General features: G+C 36.8%; 1 protein-coding gene across 1 annotated transcript in view; it reads left to right on the top strand.

Moving 5' to 3' along the window:
• LOC132131868 (fibrillin-2-like) overlaps positions 1-22,103 on the top strand; it is an 85,777-nt gene that overhangs the window by 17,083 nt on the left and 46,591 nt on the right. Inside the window, exons 7-14 of the mRNA XM_059543998.1 lie at positions 2,314-2,511; positions 4,189-4,314; positions 8,644-8,769; positions 12,069-12,221; positions 21,220-21,393; positions 21,427-21,453; positions 21,535-21,675; positions 21,839-21,958. Of these exons, the coding sequence (XP_059399981.1) occupies positions 2,314-2,511; positions 4,189-4,314; positions 8,644-8,769; positions 12,069-12,221; positions 21,220-21,393; positions 21,427-21,453; positions 21,535-21,675; positions 21,839-21,958 (1,065 nt within the window). The remainder of the gene's footprint in view (positions 1-2,313; positions 2,512-4,188; positions 4,315-8,643; positions 8,770-12,068; positions 12,222-21,219; positions 21,394-21,426; positions 21,454-21,534; positions 21,676-21,838; positions 21,959-22,103) is intronic.

Below are 22,103 nucleotides of genomic sequence, written 5' to 3'. Positions count from 1 at the left end.
CCAAATGCAGTTGGTCCCTATGGCTTAATGTTCCAGACTAGATTATCTTATCTTTGGCTGATTATTTTATTTCTTAGAAGGTCTTTCATGACAGTTTACTTCCTTTTGTTCCATTAGCACAGAGGATGATTAAAAACAGGCCAAGTCATTGGAGTGTGAAGAAAGCTGGAATTCCTCCTGCCAAATTATTCTGCCGCTCAATCTTTGGACAAGTGTGAATGCCACACATCAGCGACCTTCTGAGGCACTGTTTTTCCCCAACTTGCCTCATGATTCATGATAATATACGCTGCTGAATAGTTGGCAGAAGTCGCTGGCAGGGAAACACTGTGGTAACTAAACGGAAAATAGAGGTGAGTGAGCGTTTGGCAGGATAGGGTGTAGGTGAATGGTTTTGATCTGACAAGCCACTCGAACTGTAATCAAGGCGAAATTACTTCCGAATGATGTCTGCATCACAGACACATCCCCCTTCTCCAGAATATGAGTCTGCTTGCTTCTGGGAAGCAAGGTCTGTGCATTGCTGCCCAGTTTGCCAACATGACATTGAGGTTAACCACTTTTCCTTTTGCCTTGCAGATCTGTTGCGAGATTGCGATCTTGTGTATTAAAGTGCTCAAAGTCTTTAGCGTGGACCTACCGTGTTACACTGAATTTATTCTTCTGGCCATGAAATTGGTTGGTTCAAAAAATGAGACTTCCGAATGATGTTGGCCAGAGTCTTCAGACTCCCAGGCTCCAGTTTCATTGCAGATCAAAGAGTTGTTAGATAGACCTGAACAGCTTTAAGGATGTTCTTATGGCAGACATAAGTGGAGTCAAAATAGACAAAATGGTGGAATTAGTCAGTTGTGCAAGCTACCTCAGAGTAGAAGTCCCAAGGTTGTTTCTGCTTATAGACACTATTTTTAAAGCACTGCATTTGTTTGCTCCTAACATGGGGAATTACTAAACCAAGAAATTCTGACTTCATAGATACGCCCCAGAAGGCTTTATCCATATGAATATCATCACACACAGCAAGAGTCAAAGAAGCAATATAGAGAGGCTGATGAATTGGAGAATTGGATACGCATGGACACATATTGGCCTTAGCTTGTCCCACCCTAGTCTTGACCAGGCATAATTAATCAATCCCAGATGTGCATAGGATGATCGCAGTGGGTTGCCTCAACTTGAAGAGGACCTGCATTCCTAGACTCAAATCATCCAGGAAGAACGGTCAGATCAGGGGAGTGCAGTAGGGATGAGGAAAAGGGACAGCAAAGGGATTTGAAGACACGTGAGTGGGAAATCTTCATAGGCCTTTCTTCCTTTTTTGTCTTATCCTCGTGACCTACTTTCTTAGTGCTATTTCCCTCCCTCTTGGGTATGGATATATGATTTAGCTTTTGTTTTGCATGCAATATTATGATCTGGAAAGATTTGTTAAATTCTTTGAGGAACGACTATGGTCAAAAAGTCATTCATATCCCGCTAGAGTAAACTGACTCTCACACTGTACCCCAAACAAATGCAGGATCTCGTTTAATAATATTTTCAAAACATCACTAGCAAAGACTTGGAGGATGCAATACTGTACAGCAGGGCATTTGTTAAGAGTTTTATTGAACAGAAATGACTGCATCCTGAAATGCTCAGTTTATGTCAGTGTCAAATTGGTTTGTTTGATGCATAAAACATCATTAATGTGATTAAGTCAACTCAGTTGGCAACCGGCACAAAGGAAGTCAAAGCTCATGGCCAAATCTACAAATGTCCCACTATCCCACATTTTGACCTCAGCCAAAAACAAGATGGTTTATCATGGAAATTGCCATTATTGATGCAACCCAGAATTTTCTTAGCTATTAAATGGTTATCCTATTATAATCCCTGTCAGGGCATTCTCGGATCGACCTCCAGCATGGGAAAGATTGGGAAACAGCTGCGTGATGGAGAATATGAATCTTTTGTTTTCTTTATCCACAAATGTGGTTTCTGGTGGGGTTCATTTCTTGGTTGCATGTCATAATGTTTGTCAGCGCTTGTCTTATCGTATTATTGAAAGGTTTTGTCAGCCTGTGTTGGCTTGCTGGTCTTGGCAGGTTTATTCTAGTTAAGCAATTGGCCAGCTAGTCAAATAAGTGCCACAAAACCAGACCAGGTCAGCTTAGACCAGTACACCACTCTAGGCCAGTTTTAGATGTTTTTATGGTTTTGAGATTGGCCTGTGAAAGTTTTTTTTACTGTATTTAAAACTGTATAAAAAACCCACGTTGTTTTCATGTACTTATTGAACTCTCTAACGCTCTTCTTCCCTCTCAAAATCAGACTACCGGACTGGGCCATGCTTCACCCAAGTCAACAACCAAATGTGCCAAGGTCAGCTGAGTGGCATTGTGTGCACCAAGACGTTGTGTTGTGCAACCATTGGGCGAGCATGGGGTCATCCATGTGAGATGTGCCCTGCACAACCCCAGCCTTGCCGAAGAGGTTTCATACCCAACATCCGCACTGGTGCTTGTCAAGGTAAGAATGAGCATCAACATTCCTGCTAGCATATAAACAAATAGTTCTTTCCTTCTCAGTGTCACATGTTTGGTGAATTCTAACGCTAATGACTAGCCTGACGTGGCAGATGACACTAAAAGAGGTCATGGCCTGTTTAGGGTAAACCATACTACTCCAGTCCCTGTCCAAGAGGACACTTCCCCACTGTGTTTCTTATTAGAGTCAAATATTTAGATGACTTCCATTGGGAGTGTTTTAAATGGGATTACATAATGGCTTGTCACATTTGTTTATAATTATGGCCGTATTGTTTGGACTGCTTGTTTGATTTTCAGGGACATAGTTGGACATGATTTAATTCTGTTCTCAAGGCCTGTTACACATTATAAACCTTAGTCGCTTAGGTCATGAATATTCATTCGATTCAGTCTGTAAACTACTTTATTTTGCCTCAATGCTGTAGATTCTGCACAGTGTTTTATATACAATTTACTAGGTTTATGTTTAGTTCTAGAGCAGTGTAGATGAAAACAACCAGCTCTTGCAGTCCAGCTGCTTCGCCCTCAGAAATATTTTGGGAGACAAAATACTAAATGCCACCATGATTTCACACATAAAATCAAAAACAACCCCTCCCAATGATTAGAAATATCTCTATTTAACTTGAGATATTCTTTTCCTCCCCTCAATGTACAACATAAGAGTCAGCTCCAAGTCTGGCCTGTATTTGCCCAAAGACGGAGTGCTTTTGCAAAAGTCTTTCTGGATGAAGCACAAAGCACACACATGTGCACAATTGGGTGGGAGGATTTGCGTACCACGCAGTGAGCTTTCCAGAGTTTGTTTGTGTTTGATGGCATTTAATGGCAGAACTTATGTTAGGTCTACATTAGTAGACAGAACCAATGATTTGGTGCTTATTGGATACAGGTTGAAAGCCTGCAGACTGCATTTTGGCAGCGGATGGTGTGTATCAACGAAAAGAGACAGATAAACGCAGTGTTAGCCAGATATGTAAGCGTCATCCAACCCAGACAATACCAAAGATATGTAGTTGTGTTCAGTCTGAAGTCTGAGTTCAGACCATAAGAAAATGGCCAGACTGTGAGCTAACATAGATGTTACGTGTTTTACCCTCTCAAAGATATAAAGTGACCTAGGAGAGATTCTTAAAGTGACCAAAACCCATAATGGATCTCAATTTAAGGGCTTTTGATGCTGCTGTTGTAGTAAAAATGACTGTTTGCTTTCCGAACAAAGCCGGCAGCTCGGATTGTGCCAGGATTTCCATGTGCCCTTGAAAAAAAAAAACTGTGCTTTTTTAAAATAAAGATCAATGATTTAATTGGTTGTACATGAACAATTTACACAAAAAGACATGCTATTTTAAAAATAATAATTATTGCTAAGAAAAATACTATTATTTTACATTTTTAATGTACTTTTATGTAAAATTTTTTTTGCAGATTTAGATTTAGATTTGTCAGATTTAAATAATAATAAATTATGGAGCTCAAAACATGGTTTATTATGCTTCTGGTTCCGGGTTATTTGTAAATTTTATTTAATTTATTTATGTGTTGCAAGTCGAGTGCATTGCATTATATTGGGATATTGTGTCTGGTGAAGTTTTGTTCAAACACTACAGATACGGGCCGAATGTGTTTTCTTATGCTCTGTTTCTCTTTTTGTTAGATGTGGACGAGTGTCAGGCTGTCCCAGGATTATGCGCTGGAGGAAACTGCATTAACACCGTGGGCTCCTATGAGTGTAAATGTCCCGCTGGTCACCGGCAAAGTGAGACCAACCAGAAGTGTGAAGGTACGTCACTACTGCACGAAATCCAAACCGTGCAAGCTGTCAGAGAACAGTAAGATGATGATCTCAGTCCTGTTCATAACTCGTAATTGGAAAAAAGTTGAGTCACGCACTTGGTGTATGCAAGGTTTCCAAGTTGTTGATAGGCATGAAATGTTGATGTCAGGTCTGAGGATCCAGTGAATATTGCCTGGAATCGTTCTTCATGATGGTTAATGATGGTCTAGCCGCTGTTCACATTCCTGATTTAGCTGGTTGACTGTTTTCCTCTTGGGGTCCATCTTTAACATTAGTGGTGCTTGGGTGGAATTTTAACAATGCCAAGTGAAAACAAACAGGCGTGTTGTAAAGTGGGGGGTTTGCGGTTCTTGGATCCAAGCCTGCCCTTTAGGACAATTAAGATAAAACCTAAATAGAGAGATAAAGAAAGAGAGATAGTGGATCACAGCTATTATATATCAGATGGGTGAGGTTATTTCTTATCTACCACAGTATTTTATTTCAACTTAGTGTGTTGTTTTGGCATTACAATACTTTATTGCATTAGCAGCGCAAAGGGTTGTGGGTTCGATTCCCAGAGGAAAGAAAATTCCCAGGTAAAAAATGTAAATAAAATATATAGCCTGATGATTTGGATAAAAGTGTCTACTAAATGCATAAATGTAAATGTAATGTAAATGTATTGCCAAAATGGTGCAAAATGCAAGTGAATTAACACTAGTACTAATGGAGAAAATGAAAACAATAGGTGTAAAATAAAATAAGAATTTTGAATAAATATATTCTTGAAAATATAACTGAACAGAAAATAAAATACATAGTATTTTAAAGTATTTCTTTATATAAAAGTAAAAGTATTACATTTTATTGTATTAAAATGAATTAATGAATCGAATAATGAACTGAAAGCAGTCTTATATATATATAAGTTTAATTTTATATTTAATTTAAATTTTTATAAATATTTTGTGCTTGTCTTTTTTTACTTCTATTTAGCTTTAGTTCTATATTTATTCTATATATATATATATATATATATATATGTCTATATATTTTAAATATTACTTGAATTATATTTACTAGTTTTCTCAATTAGCACCTCAAATTATTTTATTTTAGTTAATAAACAAGGCAAGATTTCTTATTTAAATCTTTTCTAATATTTATAATTTAAGCTAAAATAAAATATTTTATTTATTATACTATTTTATTTTATTTTACACTATTGCTCTATTTTATAAAATAAACTTATTAAAATTTTAATATTTAATTGTTTTATACATGTCAGCATTGATTTCAGCTTGCATTTCGCTTTTCCAGACAGTCTTTTAATGAAAAGAGTCCCTCCTGAAGTTAATGGCATTACTCAGAGGTTGTTTTTATCATGGCTCCATTAACTTGATGGAGACTTGATTTATGTCTCATTCCAGTATCTACTTTGTCTCAGATGTTTGTCATAAAATTCCTGAGTAGGAATACTATTAGGTGAAAAAATACTGTTGATGGCATAAAGGAAGAATACAGCGCTAGACAAATTGAGAGACACATTTATTTTCTCATAGATGCATCTTAGAAGCTGGAAACTTAAGTAGAAGTGTCCATTTAATACCAGTTTAATCTCACTGGTGTCTAGGAGAAACAACTGAGCTATTAGAGAGATCTCATTTGTGACTTTTTCACAAGTATGAAAACCGATAGAATTTAACACACTTCCATTTAGCCAAACAAAAGGAATCCCAACCCTTGAGGTTGTTAGTTTATATCTGAATGACATTTTGACCCTGAAGGACAAAGCCATGAATAAAATGAAGGTTTGGAGAAGAAGCAGACCTCTGCCTGCAGGCTTCACCCAAGCAGACTTTTTCTCAAGCAACCCAGAGAGAAACTTGTGTAAATTAGATACTCGAGTGATATATGAAACACTCTGAACTGAGTCTGAACGGCTGAAGTTGCCTGGAAAAGTGCTGCTCTGTTTTCTTATAAGCCACGTGGAGGGTGGAAAAACCCCAGGTGGTAGTTCTGTGGGGCGAGGGGGAGCGCTTAATTAAAAGACAATGGTGTGGTGGAAAAAGTCTTTCCCTGGGCGAGGATTTAAGGCATGAGGTGCACCTCGGAGGCACTTTCTGACTCTAAAAACGTGCTGAGGAGACTTACAGAAGCCGGGAGCTAATTTCAGAGAAAGTAGCTCTAGAAAGCTATAAATGTAAGTTTATAGTATAAATACTTTAGCTTTAGCAGAGTTTGTTATATTTTGTGATTAAGGGTTCTTGATCTGTCATGAGCTCTTGAGATTAGATTTTTAACGTTATATTAAAGGCCTTCACGTCAGGATAGTTTTAGTTTATCATCTGTTCCATTATCAGAACTTAAAAGGATCTTCTAAGTTCTTGCAGAAGAACCTTTCTTATGATACCATTCTAAGTTCTTATGTTGCTGTAGAAGGACCTTTCGAGTTCTTAGGTCATAGAAGATGCTTTTTAGGGTAATATGATGTCACAGAAAGTAGATGTATCTTTTGTAGGATCTTAAGTCATAGAAGAACATTTTTATGACATCATAAGTACTTAAAGTTCTTTAATGGCATCATAAGAACTTAAAAGGGCTTTTCTATGGCATCACAACAACTTAGAAGAACCTTTATAAGTTCTTAATTCATAAGAGAACTTGAATGTTTAATGCCAGTTATAAGCACTTAAAAAGGTTATTCATTGACATCATAAGAAACATAAGCCTTTTTATATTTAAGTCATAAAAGAACCATTTTATGATATCATAAGAAAGGTTTTTCTGTGACACGGCAAAAACTTAGAAGACCCTTTTTAATATCTTAAGTCATAAAAACATTTTTAGAACATCATAAAACTTAAAGTTTAATGGCATTAAAAAACTTAAAAAGTTTAAAAGGTGGCATTGTAAGAACTCAAGAAGAATATTTTTTATCATATCAGAACTTGAACATTTTAATGGAATTGGAAAAACTTTAAAAGGTTCTTCAATGACATAATTAAAACTTGATAATTAAAACATGAAACATAAATATCAAGTTATTTAATGTTGTTATAAGAACTTAAAAAGGGTTTTGCATGAGGTTAGAACTTAGAAGAACCTTTTTTTCGAGTTCATTACTTAAAGTTTTTAAATGACATAATGAAACCATAAAAAGTTATGTAATGGCATTATAATGGGAGAATTTGACATGTTTCGTCTATGACATTGTAAGAACTTAGAAAAACCTTTTTAAGTTCTTTTGTCATATAAAAACCCTTGTGTGATTTCATAAGAAAAAGTTATTATTGATGGCTATTTTATAACCTAATGTGACTTCTGTGACATTTTAAGAATTTACTTTGAAACCTTCTACTTCTAAGAACATTGTAAAACATTTTTAAATTCTTCATTCTGTCACAGAATAACATTTTTTTGACGTCACAATTGGAAAAAGTTGTTATATGGCAATAAAAGAACTTGGAATGTTGCCATTATTTAGAACCATTATTTTTTTAAACCACTTTTAAACCCAAATAATGGGGTACAGTGTCATAAACATTACATTTTTAATGCTTTTTATACTCCAGCGTTTTATTTTTTCCTGTTTCTCTTTATTTAAATAAAGAGTTTAACTAAACATAACCATTTGATCAGAGAAACAACAGCATCTGAAATGTAAAACCCTTCAAAAAAAGTGTTCTCCTAGCATATGAGGATGTGAACACACACTCCAGCAGTCATGATGGCATTTGGTTCCTTTCAATACAGCTTCACATCCACCCTGACTAAAGTCAAGTCCCGCTTTTGGAGCTCCGCTGATGAGCGGGTTAGTTTTGCAGAGGTTTTTATGACTTCAGAAATGCCGTTTTCAGCTGCTGTGGCACACCATGAATCCCGGTTTCCACACACACATCAAACACGTACTCGCTCATCATCGTCTTCCCACATCCCTCCTCAATCTCATGCGACAAATCCAACACACAACGTCCACATATAATTTAGCTAAATAAATTTAATTGCACGTGTGTATAAATACAAGAACGGCACGCAGTAAAAACCAATAAAACTCTTTACCATCTGTCGAGTTTCACTTTGAGTTCGCGCCCGTAGTCGCATTGCGTTACCATGAGGAAATGGACGATGCCAGTTTAAAAGCACTAACCACCAATGAGATCTCTTGGTTTTCTCAACTGTTGCTCCCAATGTAGAATACAATGAGAGTTGCTGCTTAGATGTTTCTCCTAAACAATGTGTCTTTTCTAATTTGGTTAATACTGTCTGGTTAAGACTTGGTCTTGGACTTTTAACGAATGCAGGATATGCATCATTGTGTTGTATTTTTAGATATCGATGAATGCGCAACTATATCTGGAGTGTGCGACGGTGGGGAATGCACCAACACGGCCGGCAGCTACGTGTGCACCTGTCCGCGGGGATACGTCACCAGCACAGACGGCTCCAGATGTGTCGGTGAGACTCTTTCATCCACAAACACACATGTGTTCCCGTGACCTTGCAATCCTGGGCTGCATCATTTTGCTTGAATGACTCATGGGATGAACTTGTGTGCGTTCAACCACTTCAAGCCTGGGCAAGTGTGCTTGTGTGTATATAGGCCTGTACCTTTCACTGCAAACTGGACAGAACCGTTGTTTTAAAGATGTAAATAAACCTAGATGAGTTCGCAAAAGTATTTTCTGAGGTCAAATGTGTCATTTCTGTATTTCAAGCCGCCTTTATTTATATAGCGCTTTATACAATACAGATTGTGTCAAAGCAGCTTTACAACGTTAAAAAGGAAAATGTGTTGATAATGCATGAGATCAATAGAAAACAGTCAGTTTTTCAGTTAAAGTTGGTTCGTCATTGATTCTTTGATATGATTCATTCTACATTCGTGTTTTTGTTAAAGGGGACATGAACTGAGAAATCTAAATTCCCCTGATCTTTTGATATATAAGAGGTCATTGTACTAAATAACCATTCTGTACTTTTCTTTCTTGTTAATCTAAAGTCTTCTTATATTGAAGGCAATCTGCCAAAACGACAGGTTGTGGAATGTGTCACTTTATGATGTAATAGTGTGGCTAACTCCACCTCCACAGAAAATCAACGCCTGCTTCTACATCACTGCTTGTTTAGCCCCGCCCACTGATTCATACATACAGTGTAAATAACAAGAGAGGAATGCATATTTATGTAAAAATCTTTATAACATTATAAGTGGACCTCAGAGAATAGTAAAAATAAATAAATAAATAGCATTTCATGACCCCTTTAACATAAAAATTGCCAAAAATGGCTAAAAGTTCTTCGGTAACATCATATAAACTTAAAAAAGTTCTTCTGTTTTGAATCAGTTCCTTGTACGTTCATGTTTTTGTTAACATCTTGCTACATTTTGTACATTTCTATTGTTAGCAAACTTCAAATAGCAAGGACGAAAATAGCAATAATTCTGATCAAACAAGCAAATATATGTGTGTGAAACCACTGTTGTTGTAATTTCAGCTGCATTTGAAACAGGTCACACCATTGATATCACCTAAGATTAATTTCTCTGTGCAGGATATGTTTAAGTTGATTTAAAGACTGTGGTTTGACGTCTCTTGGATAAAAGAGCTTATACTTATTCTCATCTTACAATGATGTTTTACAAAAAACAAATGTTTGTTGTCATAATCTTTCATCAAATCTTTAGGAAACACAAGCAGAAATCATTTCTACATGTTTATTTTTAATATTTGTTTTTGCTTCACGAATAATTTCCCTGAAAATATCTTCAGCTTGATTCATAAATGCAACAATTTACATACAAATAAATCTATGTACAAATCAAAAATATTTGGGGTCTCATCTCATTTTGGATGTTCAAGATCAAGATCTCATTTTCATGTTTATGATCATTGCTGTTTTCAGTAAGAAAAAATATTTGTTTTCATCAAAAAGTCATTTTAATCAAAACATTCTGAGAAACGTGGAGAACAGATTTCTGCATAAAGTAGAATTACAAAAAAAATATTTGTAATGACAAAATTGGTTTTACAAGCAATTTACCTGGAAATTTATTTGTTTCATTTAATTCATGCAAAAATTTACGTGCAAATTAAAATTCCTACAATGATAATCGTTTTGGTAAAATATGTCATATTTATGCTCAATGTTTGTTAAAAAGTTTGTTTTCCTAATCTTTCATTAAAACACTCCGGGAAACACATGGAGACCAAATTTCAGCATAAATTGACATTACTAAAAATATTTGTTTATTAAAATTATTTACCTGGAAATTTATTCCAGGTTCATTTCATGCAAGCAACAATTTACATACAAATCTTCTGCACTTAAAAATGACGTCTTTTCTGTTGACGTCACAAAGGTCACATGCACAGGTAAATGTAAATGTAGTTAAATGTGATGCTGTTGCCTGTTGCCTTTAAAAATACTAACAAAGGAAACCGTTCCTTCGCAATCCAGACAGACTAGTCTTTCTTTAGTTTGAGACTTATGTGGAGAGTTTGTTGGTTTCTTTTGGCGAATAGGTCTCGCATCTTATCCGGTCTCAGGGGGATCACTTGCTAGAGGACAACGGTGAAAACAGAGTCACATGGATGCTATTTCCTCCTGCTAACATTCCAGTACAGTGATGTAGAGGCACAGTTGACTCTGGCATCGCCTCTGTCTTTCCTCTTGACTGTCCATTTCTCTCACACTCACTTCTCTCTCTATGTCTTTTTTTATACACGCCATTTTGTGTTTCTCACTCCCTCCACCCTGTAAGTCTCTCGTAACCCCGTGATCCATCGGGTCCCCGGGTGCGAATAAAGAACCATGAGATATCGTCCCTGGATGATGAGTTAATGTGGCCTTCATTTGTTCCCAGAAACCAGTGTGGATTTATGGCAAACGTTTACTTTACGTAGGGATCCTGTCATGGTGGAGAATGCGGGCAGTCTGTGGGTTTTTCTACATGTTGACATACAAAACAAAGACTCTAGGAAGCCAAAATGGTTTTCGAAAGTTGATGTGAAATCAAAATTGACTGTTGCTATTACTTTCATAATTGTGCGCAGTTCATCAGTGCATGTTATTCCAAAGGCCAAGCATGCTATTAGTAACCAACAACAAGCTATTTAGACATTGTTTTAGGCCAGAAACCAAAAAAGGCGCAAATGTTTTGTGGTATCTTTGCATTTCCCCCCGGCTGGTACTATGCTTCTCACAGAACCAGGCCATTGGGAGTCATTTAGCCATACAAACACAAAACAATCTCACTTTGAGGATTGAGAAGGTCTGTTTCCAATTAAAGCCAGTGTTCCCGTCACCAAGGTTGCAAGGTTGCAGTTCTGGAGTGTGAGCCTCCAGACGAAGGGTTATGTCTTATATCCAACATAAATGGCTGAAATTACTCCAAATGGACCTGATGTATGATTCACATATGCTAATGTGTACGCAACCTATCACAACCAGCCCCCCCTTTGACCTTGACTGGCGAAACGTACCATCATAACCCCCGCATGCTGTTGGTCATTAACTTCTCACCTCATGAATCAACTTCCTGTTAGGGGATTGTGTACAGGGCACACGTAGACTTAACTTCCTGTGAGGTGCGACTGCTTTCGGGGAAAAGCATTTGTGGTGTTTGGAGTTAAAAATTTGTGTAAATATCATCACTTTTGACAATTAGAGTGCTTATTTTTTACAAAATTCACATTGTTTACAGTATGCATACTAGCTAGCATTTCTGATATCTCTCTTTTTCTGCCTCACAGATCATCGGGTCGGTGCGTGTTTCGGGTCTTTAGCGAATGGCCGCTGTGCGAGCGAACTGTCTGGTCAGTACACCAAGATTCAATGCTGTTGCGACACGGGCCGTTGCTGGGCCCTCGGACACATACCAGAGATGTGCCCCGTCAGAGGTTCTGGTGAGTGGGCTATTGCAAATCATTAGCATTTTTTTTAAGTCAAGCATCACTGTTACTATCGCTAATGCTGGAAATTTGAACTTTGTCAACGTTTATTAGAGTTTTTACTCCATGTCTATTAGCTTTGAGGCTAACATCTATATGCTAACATACTTTAAAAGATATTTAGTGAATATACACATTTAAAATGAGCATCTTTTAACTTTTTAGAACGTTTTAGTCCATGTCTGTCAGCTTTGAGACTAATGTCTGTATGCTAGCATACTCTAAAAGATATTTAGCATATGGACACATTTAATATTTGCTTTTTAGAATGTTTTACAACTTTTTTAAGTTTTTAGTTCACGTCTGTTAGCTTTGAAGCTAACATTTGTATGCTAGCATACACCTACAGGAGAATTAGCATAAATACACATTTTAAATATGCTTTTTAAAACTTTTTAGAACTTTTTTGTCCACACCTGTTAGCTTTGAGGCTAACATCAGTATGCTAGCATACCTTTAAAATATATTAAAATATAAAATACATATTTTGAAGCTTTTGCTTCTGCCTTGCGATAGCAAGTAGCAAAGTTCACGGCTGTAATACAAGCTAAAAATGGTTGGCTCCTTCAAAAAAGCCCCAAATGTCCTTTTCAACAGGTTTTATTTTAACACAGAAAGAAAACTGCATTTCATTCCGTCTTTTGTGGTATTTTAATATAATACTGAACTGACTTTAAAGTACATTATGATACTGTCATGATACACTAAAAAGAGTGTTGACTCTTTTCATACTGCATTACAATAAAAACATAATTCCTAAGAAGGAATTTCTTTAGATGTGCGAGCATTTGACCTTTATGTAGTGTTCTTTGAAGAGTCGCTCCAGGCGTGCTGTACTTCTCCGCAAAATCACGGTACACATATGTCAGGTCAGCAGAGCAACCGTTCTTCGGGATAAATAAATACTTTCTCTCATTCTCACGTCTTCACACCTGCGTGTTTTAAGCTCTACCATCCTCTTTGTCACTATCGTGTGTCTTCAGCAAGAATGCATGAGCGAAGCAGCTGCCAAATCCTCAGCCAACTCCTCGGTTTTTCTGCTTCAGCTTAAAGGTGCCATCTGTCATATCTGGCAAAAAAATCAAGTCATACTCCACATTCCATACCAGATGGGGGCAGTATGCCTCAATAAAGTGAATTGGTCTACTCTAGAGTAACAAACGAGAAACAGCATAGTCTCTATGCTCCGCCCCTACCTTCACAACAACACTAGAGCATAGCCGAAGCCTATAAGACAGCGGTTCTCAATTGCAGACCTCGCGCCCCACTGCTCTGCACATTTTGAACGTTTCTCTTAGAGCTTCAGACATTTGTTCTATTCGAACATAAGTGCCCTGCGAAGTGGACATCACAGGATATTCAGCCATGATTCCAGTTCAAAGTGAACGTAGCTATATGTTCCAATCAAAGTGCATTGAAGTGTGCAAGACGTGAATTTAAATTGTATTGATTTACAGAGGTATGATGTCACAGTTGTCCATGTTTAAAGACGCTGCACAGCACAAATCAGTGAATGAATGTTTCGATGTGAGGTAAACTTCAACAGATTTCCCCTGCTCAGAGAGTAGGGAGCAATGAACATTTGAAAAACAGTTCATGCACGGAGTTAATTTCTAACGAGCTGATTATCTGAATCAGGTGTGTTAACAAAGAGAAGCGTGCAAAATATGCAGAGCAGTGGGGCGCTGTTCTCAACCGCAGAATACACATTATTTGAATTAAATTAATTTGACAGACAGCATTCTGTCAACATCATTGGTCAACATCAGACAGCTGATGTTGACCAAGCTAGCGCCAACCAACGTAACCAGAGCTGCCAACTCTCAAGCATTCAACGTGAGACACACGCAATTGACTCTTTTCACACGCTTTCACGCCACACATCAATTTTCTCACGTACAGAAAAACCATGAAGCAAAGAGGACACGGAGACCAACAGACTAGACAGAGCAGGTTACTTATGATATAAAAATATGGGTAAGTTATAGCTAGCTAATTATCAAACGCAGCTACGGTTAGCCATCGCTAACATTAGCACGTTTATAGAACAGCCTTCGATACATTTCTATGTTATAACTTCCCGAAAAAAAATACACATACATATAAAACAAACTTCTAGCGAAATACTAACAGCATCTAACTTACCAATCCAAAAGAAATGTTGCAAGTTCGGTGTCGAACCTCATTTCTTTCAGGTCCATCAGTTGTCTCCAGCGATTGAAAGCAGTGCCGATGTTTACTCTGGTTCGGCTCCTTTTCTTATCGGATTTGATTTGTGTTTCCGAGCGCGGTTGTTTCCCTGTAGCGGGTGGTGGTCTCTTGCCAAGGGCTTCAACCATCCTTCCGCTTGATTGACATCAGGTTAGATTACGCCCACAAGCCGTGCGAGTTATTCGTGTATTGCAGGTTGGCTGGTGGTTATGTTGCCCGCATACCGCCTCCCATGGCCGAAACTGGTATTACGACACCTGTCGGGCCGGGGCTAGTAATGCTACTGCTAATTAAGGTTGATATCTCTGCAGCACTATAACTTTACATTTTTTTTTTTTTTTTTTTTAAGTTTTTTTTTTTTACTTTATTTTTCTACTTTTTTTTTTCAAACAGATAAAACAACATCAACAAACATTTATAATACAAGTGCACATCTCCATCCTTACATACTTTTGCGTACACTAGTACAAACAAAAAGTATATTCTGAGCACATATACACATACATGGACATACACTGGTCACCAAGGAGAGAACTTATATTATATTCCAGATCACATGATTCACTCAAATTCTGCAATACTGTTTTGTTAAGGGTTAAACTGCCAACTCTATCCATTAGTTAGAAGTCAAAAATGATTTTCATCTCTTTTCAACCATTTCTGCCAATGTGATACCATACTTTCAGTTTGTTTTCTTAACGAAAAAGTCAGAGATTCCATATTGTACACCTCCGTTACAATCTCTTGCCATTCAAACATTGATGGGGGATCTTCTTTGAGCCATTTCCTTGTAATGGCTTTCTTACTGGCTGCTAGTAGTATATTAGAAAGATAAGTATCCTCTTTTGTCATATCTAAAGGGATGATGCCCAGGTACATAGTTTTAAAGTCACATTCCAGATTCATCCCCATTATTGCATTCATTTCTCTATTTAAATCCTGCCAATAAGTATGAATTTTGTTACAGTCCCAAAAGATGTGAAAATGGTCTGCCAGTACATTTCCACATTTTCTCCAGCATTCACCAGTTTTTGGATTCCCAGTTTGTTGATACTTTACTTTGGGGGTTATGAAAAATCTTATGGTATTTTTCCAGACAAATTCCCTCCATGAATCTGAACTTGTTGTATTCATCTGCGTTTTACACATAGTTAGCCATTCTTCTCCTGTAATACTTATATTGGCTTCCTTTTCCCACTTTTGTTTCACATAAGTTGTAGAGTAATTTTTTGCTGACATTAAACAGGAATAAATTCTTGATACTACTTTCTTATTCAACTTTTTTTTATATGCATCTATAAATATTTGCACTATTGTGGGACCATCTTCTTCCACATTCTTTATATTCTTGTTGAAGTAATCTCTAACTTGAAGATATCTGAAAAAATCTTGTTTATCTAAGTAGTATTTCTGGGAAAGTTGTTGAAAGCTCTCTATTCCATTCCCAGAAGAGATTAAGCAGAAGGATGTTATACCTTTTAAACTCCATTGTTTAAATCTCAGATCCAGTTTTGCTGGTCTAAATTGTAAGTCATGCTCCACCCATCTTAATATTCTTCCCTGTCTTTCCATTTTAGGGTTTTTTAATTCTTTATACCATATTTCCAAGGGGGTCTTTGTCCAGCAGTTCAAATTATGTAATTGTGTCTGCTGATACTTTCTATCTCCTAATAACGCTTGAAGGGGTAATTCAAATTGTGACTGTTCAAATTCTTTCCACTTTGCGCAGTATTCATCATTACACCAGCAAACCAAGTGTCTTATCTGTGCTGCTTTATAGTAATCATCTAATGATGGCAGACCTCTTCCACCCTGTTCTCTAGGAAGTTGTAGAGTGTTAAATCTCACTCTAGGTCGCCCACTTTTCCAAATGAAGCGTGATATAATTTTTTTCCATTCATCAAATTGCTTTTTTGGTATGTCCACTGGCAAGGCTTGAAAGAGAAAAAGTATTCGTGGCAAAATATTCATCTTTATAATCTCTATTCGATTATATAGATCTAAGGGTAGGAGATTCCATCTGTTCAAGTCTGTCTTTATGTTTTCTGTGATAGGGTCGAAATTCAATTTATAAATAATTGATAAATCAGCCGGAATTTGAACTCCAAGATATCTAATAGAGGATGTATTCCATTTAAATGTGTATTCATTACGTATTTTATTACTCGGATTATAATTGCATGAGAGAGTTTGTGTTTTATGTACATTTAGTTTGTATCCTGAGTATGATCCAAATTTTTCAAGGGAATACATCACTTTGGGAAGGCTGAGCTCAGGGGATGTGAGAAATAACAACACATCGTCAGCATACAAACATATCTTGTGTTCTATATCCTTTACTATCACTCCTTTAATTTCTCTGTCATCTCTGATTAGTTGTGCCAATGGCTCAATAAACAAAGCAAACAGGGCGGGGCTTAATGGACACCCTTGTCGGCATCCTCTTTCTAAATTAAAATAATCAGAGACCTCACCATTAATTTTAATTTTTGCTGTAGGGGTTGAATATAAGGATTTAATAATTTTTATTGAGTCATTTTTAAACCCAAATCGTTGCAAAACTAAATATAAGAATTCCCAACTTACTGAATCGAATGCCTTTTCTGCATCTAAACTAATTATGAGGGCATTTATTTTATTCTGACGTATTTTATCAATTACATGTAAGGTTCGCCATATATTATCATATGTCTGTCTTTGTTTTACAAAACCTGTTTGGTCCGTATCTATTAAGTCTGGGAGAATGTGTTCTAATCGTTTAGCTATTATGGATGCATAAAGTCTGTAGTCAATATTTAGAACTGAGATAGGTCTATACGAGCTACATTCCATTCGGTCTTTTCCTTCCTTTGGAATTACAGATATTACGGCCTCCTTCCAGGATCTAGGGGCATCACCTTCCTGTAAGGTGTAGTTAAAACATCCATGAATCATTGGCATCAATTGTTCCCTAAATGTTTTATACCATTCTGCCGGAAAACCGTCCATTCCTGATACTTTATTTGTTTTAAGTTTAGATATAGCTTTGTTTATTTCCTCTATAGTTATATTTTGAGTTAAGACTTTATTTTGTGTTGATCCAATCGATGGTAAGTCTAACTTGTACAAAAAACTCTGTATGCTTCCAGTCTGGATATCCCTTTTTTGAGAGTATAATTCCTCATAATATCTTTTAAAAGCTTGTTGTATTTCTTCCAGTTTATGACATACCTTTTTGGACTTGGGATCTCTAATTTTAAATATGTTTCTCTCTGCCTGCTGTTTCTTTATTCTCCAAGCCAAAAGTTTTTTTGCTTTTGGACCATTTTCATAAAATCTCTGCCTTAAAAATTTCAGTTTTAATTGTTCTTGCTCATCATAAATCTTATTAAGCTCGGATTTCACCTCTTTTATCTTTTTCAAAATAGTTGGGTCACTTTTCTTACCATGTTTAGTCTCTAATTCTTTAAGTTTTGTGTTCAAATATTTTAAATATTTCTGTTTTTCCTTTTTTTTTTGTGAAGCCCACATTATAAGTTTTCCTCTCATAACCGCCTTAGCGGCATCCCATAGGATACAGGGTGATACCTCTCCATTATCATTATGTGTTAAATATTCGGAGAGTTCTTTCTGAATATATTCTTGACATGCCTGATCCTTTATATGGTTTGCATTGAGCCGCCAGAATGTGTTTTTAGTTCTACTCTCCATGAGCACCGTTAGGTACACTCCCGAATGATCTGAGATGTCCCTTGTCCCTATTTTGCAGTCCTTGACTCTATGTCTTTCTGAGCCAAACATAAAAAAATAATCAATTCTAGAGTGGGACCTATGAGCGGAGGAAAAAAAAGTAAAATGTTTTTCAAAAGGATTTAAGTCTCTCCACACATCTATTAAACCTAATTCTTGCATAATATTTCTCATTTGTCTAGCTTCTTGACTAATTCGCTTGGAGTAAGAAGAGTCAAGCTTAGGTTGAAGTGGCACATTCCAATCTCCCCCGCAAATAAGTGTCCCAGATGTCTCCACTGCTATAATATTAAATACTTTTTTGAGGAATAATTTGTCTTCTCCAGGTGGTCTATACACATTTACTAATGTAACTTCATTTTGGTCAATAGTCCCTTTTATAACAATATATCGCCCTTCTTTATCAGTAATCTCAGAAAGCAACTGAAAATTAACCTTGTTTGAGATTAATGTTGCTACTCCTCGTTTACGGCCATTATTGTATGAAGAGAAATATACTCTAAATCCCATTTTCCCCAGTTTCTTGTGTTCTGTGTCAGAAAGATGGGTCTCCTGCCAAAAGATTATTTGTTGATTTTCTCTTTTCATTTTAGTAATAAGTTTATTTCTTTTAATTGGACTTAGTAACCCATTAACATTCAAGGTAACTACCTTATATTCCTGTCTCAGCATGTAATCTAAGCAAAAAAAGTTGTAGGAATTGAGGTGACCAAAACATACAATTCAAAACAGTGAACATATTGAACCACACAAAGAACAAAAAAGAACTGACCTCCAAACTTGAAGTTTTTCTTAACTTCCACATGTGAGGGGTAGGCCTTCTTTCTCTAAAGGGCCCCTCTCTGTTGTGCAAATTGCACAAAATGTGTTATCTTTTCAGCACCCATAATGACTGGTCTTATATTCTTGTATTTTCGGCTAGGTTTATAAATTAAGTCCTTGTTTTCTTCCCTTATAGGCCTATAAACTGTTTTATTCTAGGAAATTATAGTCTTCTTGTCGACCTAACGTTATATGTCCATTATTCATCCAGTATTCTGAGTCTTGCGCAATCTTAACAAATTAAATCCAATCATTCAGATAGAGCTTGAGTTATCTCTCTGAAACCCGCGCAGTTTCTCCTGGATCTTTGCTCGATGCGTTTCTTTATTTTTCTTTGATGTCGCGTCCACTTTTTCCCACGATCTCTGCTTAGTTTTTTCAGGAGGGCCCATTCCAGCAGCCTCTTCAGTATTTATCAGGCCCTTTTCTTTTAAGTCTTTCATTGCATCCATCGTCGTATTGTATGTAACCGGGCCGTTCTCCAGAAAGACTTTCAGCTTTGCAGGTGGTGGCGTTTGAAACTTGATTCCTTTCCCTTTAAGAATTTTCCTGATCGGTGCGAATGCCCTTCTTTTCTGTTGGATCTCCGGTGGATAATCGTGGTCAAAGAAAATTCTTTTCTCATTGCAATTCACCTCTTTCTTCTTCCACGCAGACCGAAGAACCAAATCCTTTGTCTTATATTCCAGGAAGAATACCACCACCGATCTCGGATACGCATCCGTGGGGGGCTTGGATCCGAGTGCTCTGTGACATCGTTGGATTTTGAGGTCCAGGTCGCCAAGTGCTAGCTCCGTTTTAATGATAGATTCGACAAATTCTTGGACATTATTCCCTTCGCATCCTTCCGGTATTCCGAAAATACGGATGTTATTTCTGCGCGAGCGTGTTTCAAGATCTAACAGTCTCTCCTGTAGATTATCTTGTATTTGGATGCTTTGACCGAGGACCTCTTTCAGCTCAGCATTGTTTTCCTCTAAATCTGCCACTCACTGTTCGGCCTCGTCGATCCGCTCTGCTGTGGCGTTTAAGTCCGTGACTAGCTCATTCACTTTTTGCTTGACTTCTTGCTTAAGATTGCACAATTCTTCTTTCATGTCTTTCGCAATAGAATCTCGAAAGGCCGCCAGTTCAGTTTTAATATCCACACGAAAGGCTTTAATGTCAGCGTGTATCGCCGCGATACTAGCTGACAGGTTATCAGCGGGACCGTCAGCTATCTCTTCCACTGTTTTTTCCGCCTTTTCAGGTTTTGGTTGTGATTTAAGTCTAGCCTTTTTTGCTTTGTCCCCCTCCATGTTAATTAGTTAAATTTGTTGGTTGATCAGAAGTATAAAATGGGGGATTAACGCCAGACCGTCTGGGAGCACTTACATTAGGCTGCTGCACGTGTCGGCGCCATTCCGGAAGTCCAACTTTACATTTTTTTAATGACATTATCGCCCTTATTTCTTCTTATACTTTTGATGCGTGTAGGTCATTTTTTGAATATTTTTAGCTCAATTCTTGCACATGGCACCTTTAATGCATGAGCATATACGTGTGTGTGTGAAACAGTATAAAAAAGTGATATATACACTGAATAGTATTAAAATATATTTTAATAATATAAATATAAAACAATATATAAACAGTATTAAAATGTATAGTATTCAAATATATATGTTTATAAGACATTAATTTCATGCATTAAACAGGTGCAAACCAGTTCTTTGAATAAAATATATTCTTTATATATATATATATATATATATATATATATATATATATATATATATATATATATATATATATATATATATATATATATATATAATTAGTTCTGTCAAACGAATAATCGCTTCCAAAATAAAGTTTTTGTTTACATAATATATGTGTGAACTTTGTATATTTATTATGTGTATATATAAAAATACATAAGTATATATTTAGAAAATATTTACTTGTATCTGCATGTATATATTTATATTCATATAATTTATATTATATATCAATATTTGTAATATATAAACATAAAAAAATTTTTCGGAAATGTATGCATGCATGTGTGTGTATTTATATATATACATAATAAATATACAGAGTTCACATACAAATTATACACATACAAAGATTAATCGTTTGACAGCACTATATTTAATATAAATTATATTTTATATATATATATATTGCATCAATTGTGTAATCGTAGATGAATACAGGCGACTGTGCATCCAGAGGCTTCCGTTTGCCACCGGTAACGGCGGCATCATCCATGACGGCAATGGCGGTCTGAACATCGGCGGCTACGGCAAAGGTCCCTCGCAGAACGGAAACGGCGGTGGCTACATTTATGGCGGCGAGCACACCTTCGGAAATGGCAATGGCGGAAATGGCAATGGTGGAAATGGCAATGGAGGAAACGGCGGCCAGAAGATTCAGATCAGTGAGTGGAAGTTGCCAGTTTTTACCTTCAACTAACAATCCGGAGCTAAGAAATCAATGGTGTTTTATTGTTTGTGCTCAGGCCAGCTGAACGAGACGACGATCGACGTGTGCAAGCATTTCACCAACCTGTGCCTGAATGGCCGCTGTATTCCTACGCCGACCAGCTACCGCTGCGAATGCAACATGGGATACAGGCAGGACGTGCGCGGGGAGTGTATCGGTAAACCTGTGCATAATGGTCTGAAATGCTGCCATCTGTAGGCCGTTTGCTTGACTTCCACATGCCTCAGGGTTATAAACATAGTAGATTGTGTCAATATTTTAATGCATATTATTGATTAATTGTGTTAATGGGCTCTCATACGCTTGCTTTCTACCCTCAGATGTGGACGAGTGCATCAGTAACCCGTGTGTGAATGGACACTGTGTCAACACACAAGGATCGTATCACTGTAAATGTCACGAAGGATACCAGGGAACTCCCACCAAACAGGCTTGCATTGGTGTGTGGCATGATTTATTATATTTTATGCCTAGAGCATTTCTTTAATTTCTAATTGTAGGGCGTTCAATGCTAACATTTTTACATTCAAAATTCTTAAAGGCTAAAAAACTGCTTTAAAGTAGGAAATATCATCATTTATCATT

Source organism: Carassius carassius, chromosome 48, assembly GCF_963082965.1.
Source record: "Carassius carassius chromosome 48, fCarCar2.1, whole genome shotgun sequence".
In the NCBI taxonomy this organism is placed as follows: Eukaryota; Metazoa; Chordata; class Actinopteri; order Cypriniformes; family Cyprinidae; genus Carassius; species Carassius carassius.
Note: the sequence above shows the minus strand (reverse complement) of the source record. Positions and strands in the feature narration are given on the sequence as shown.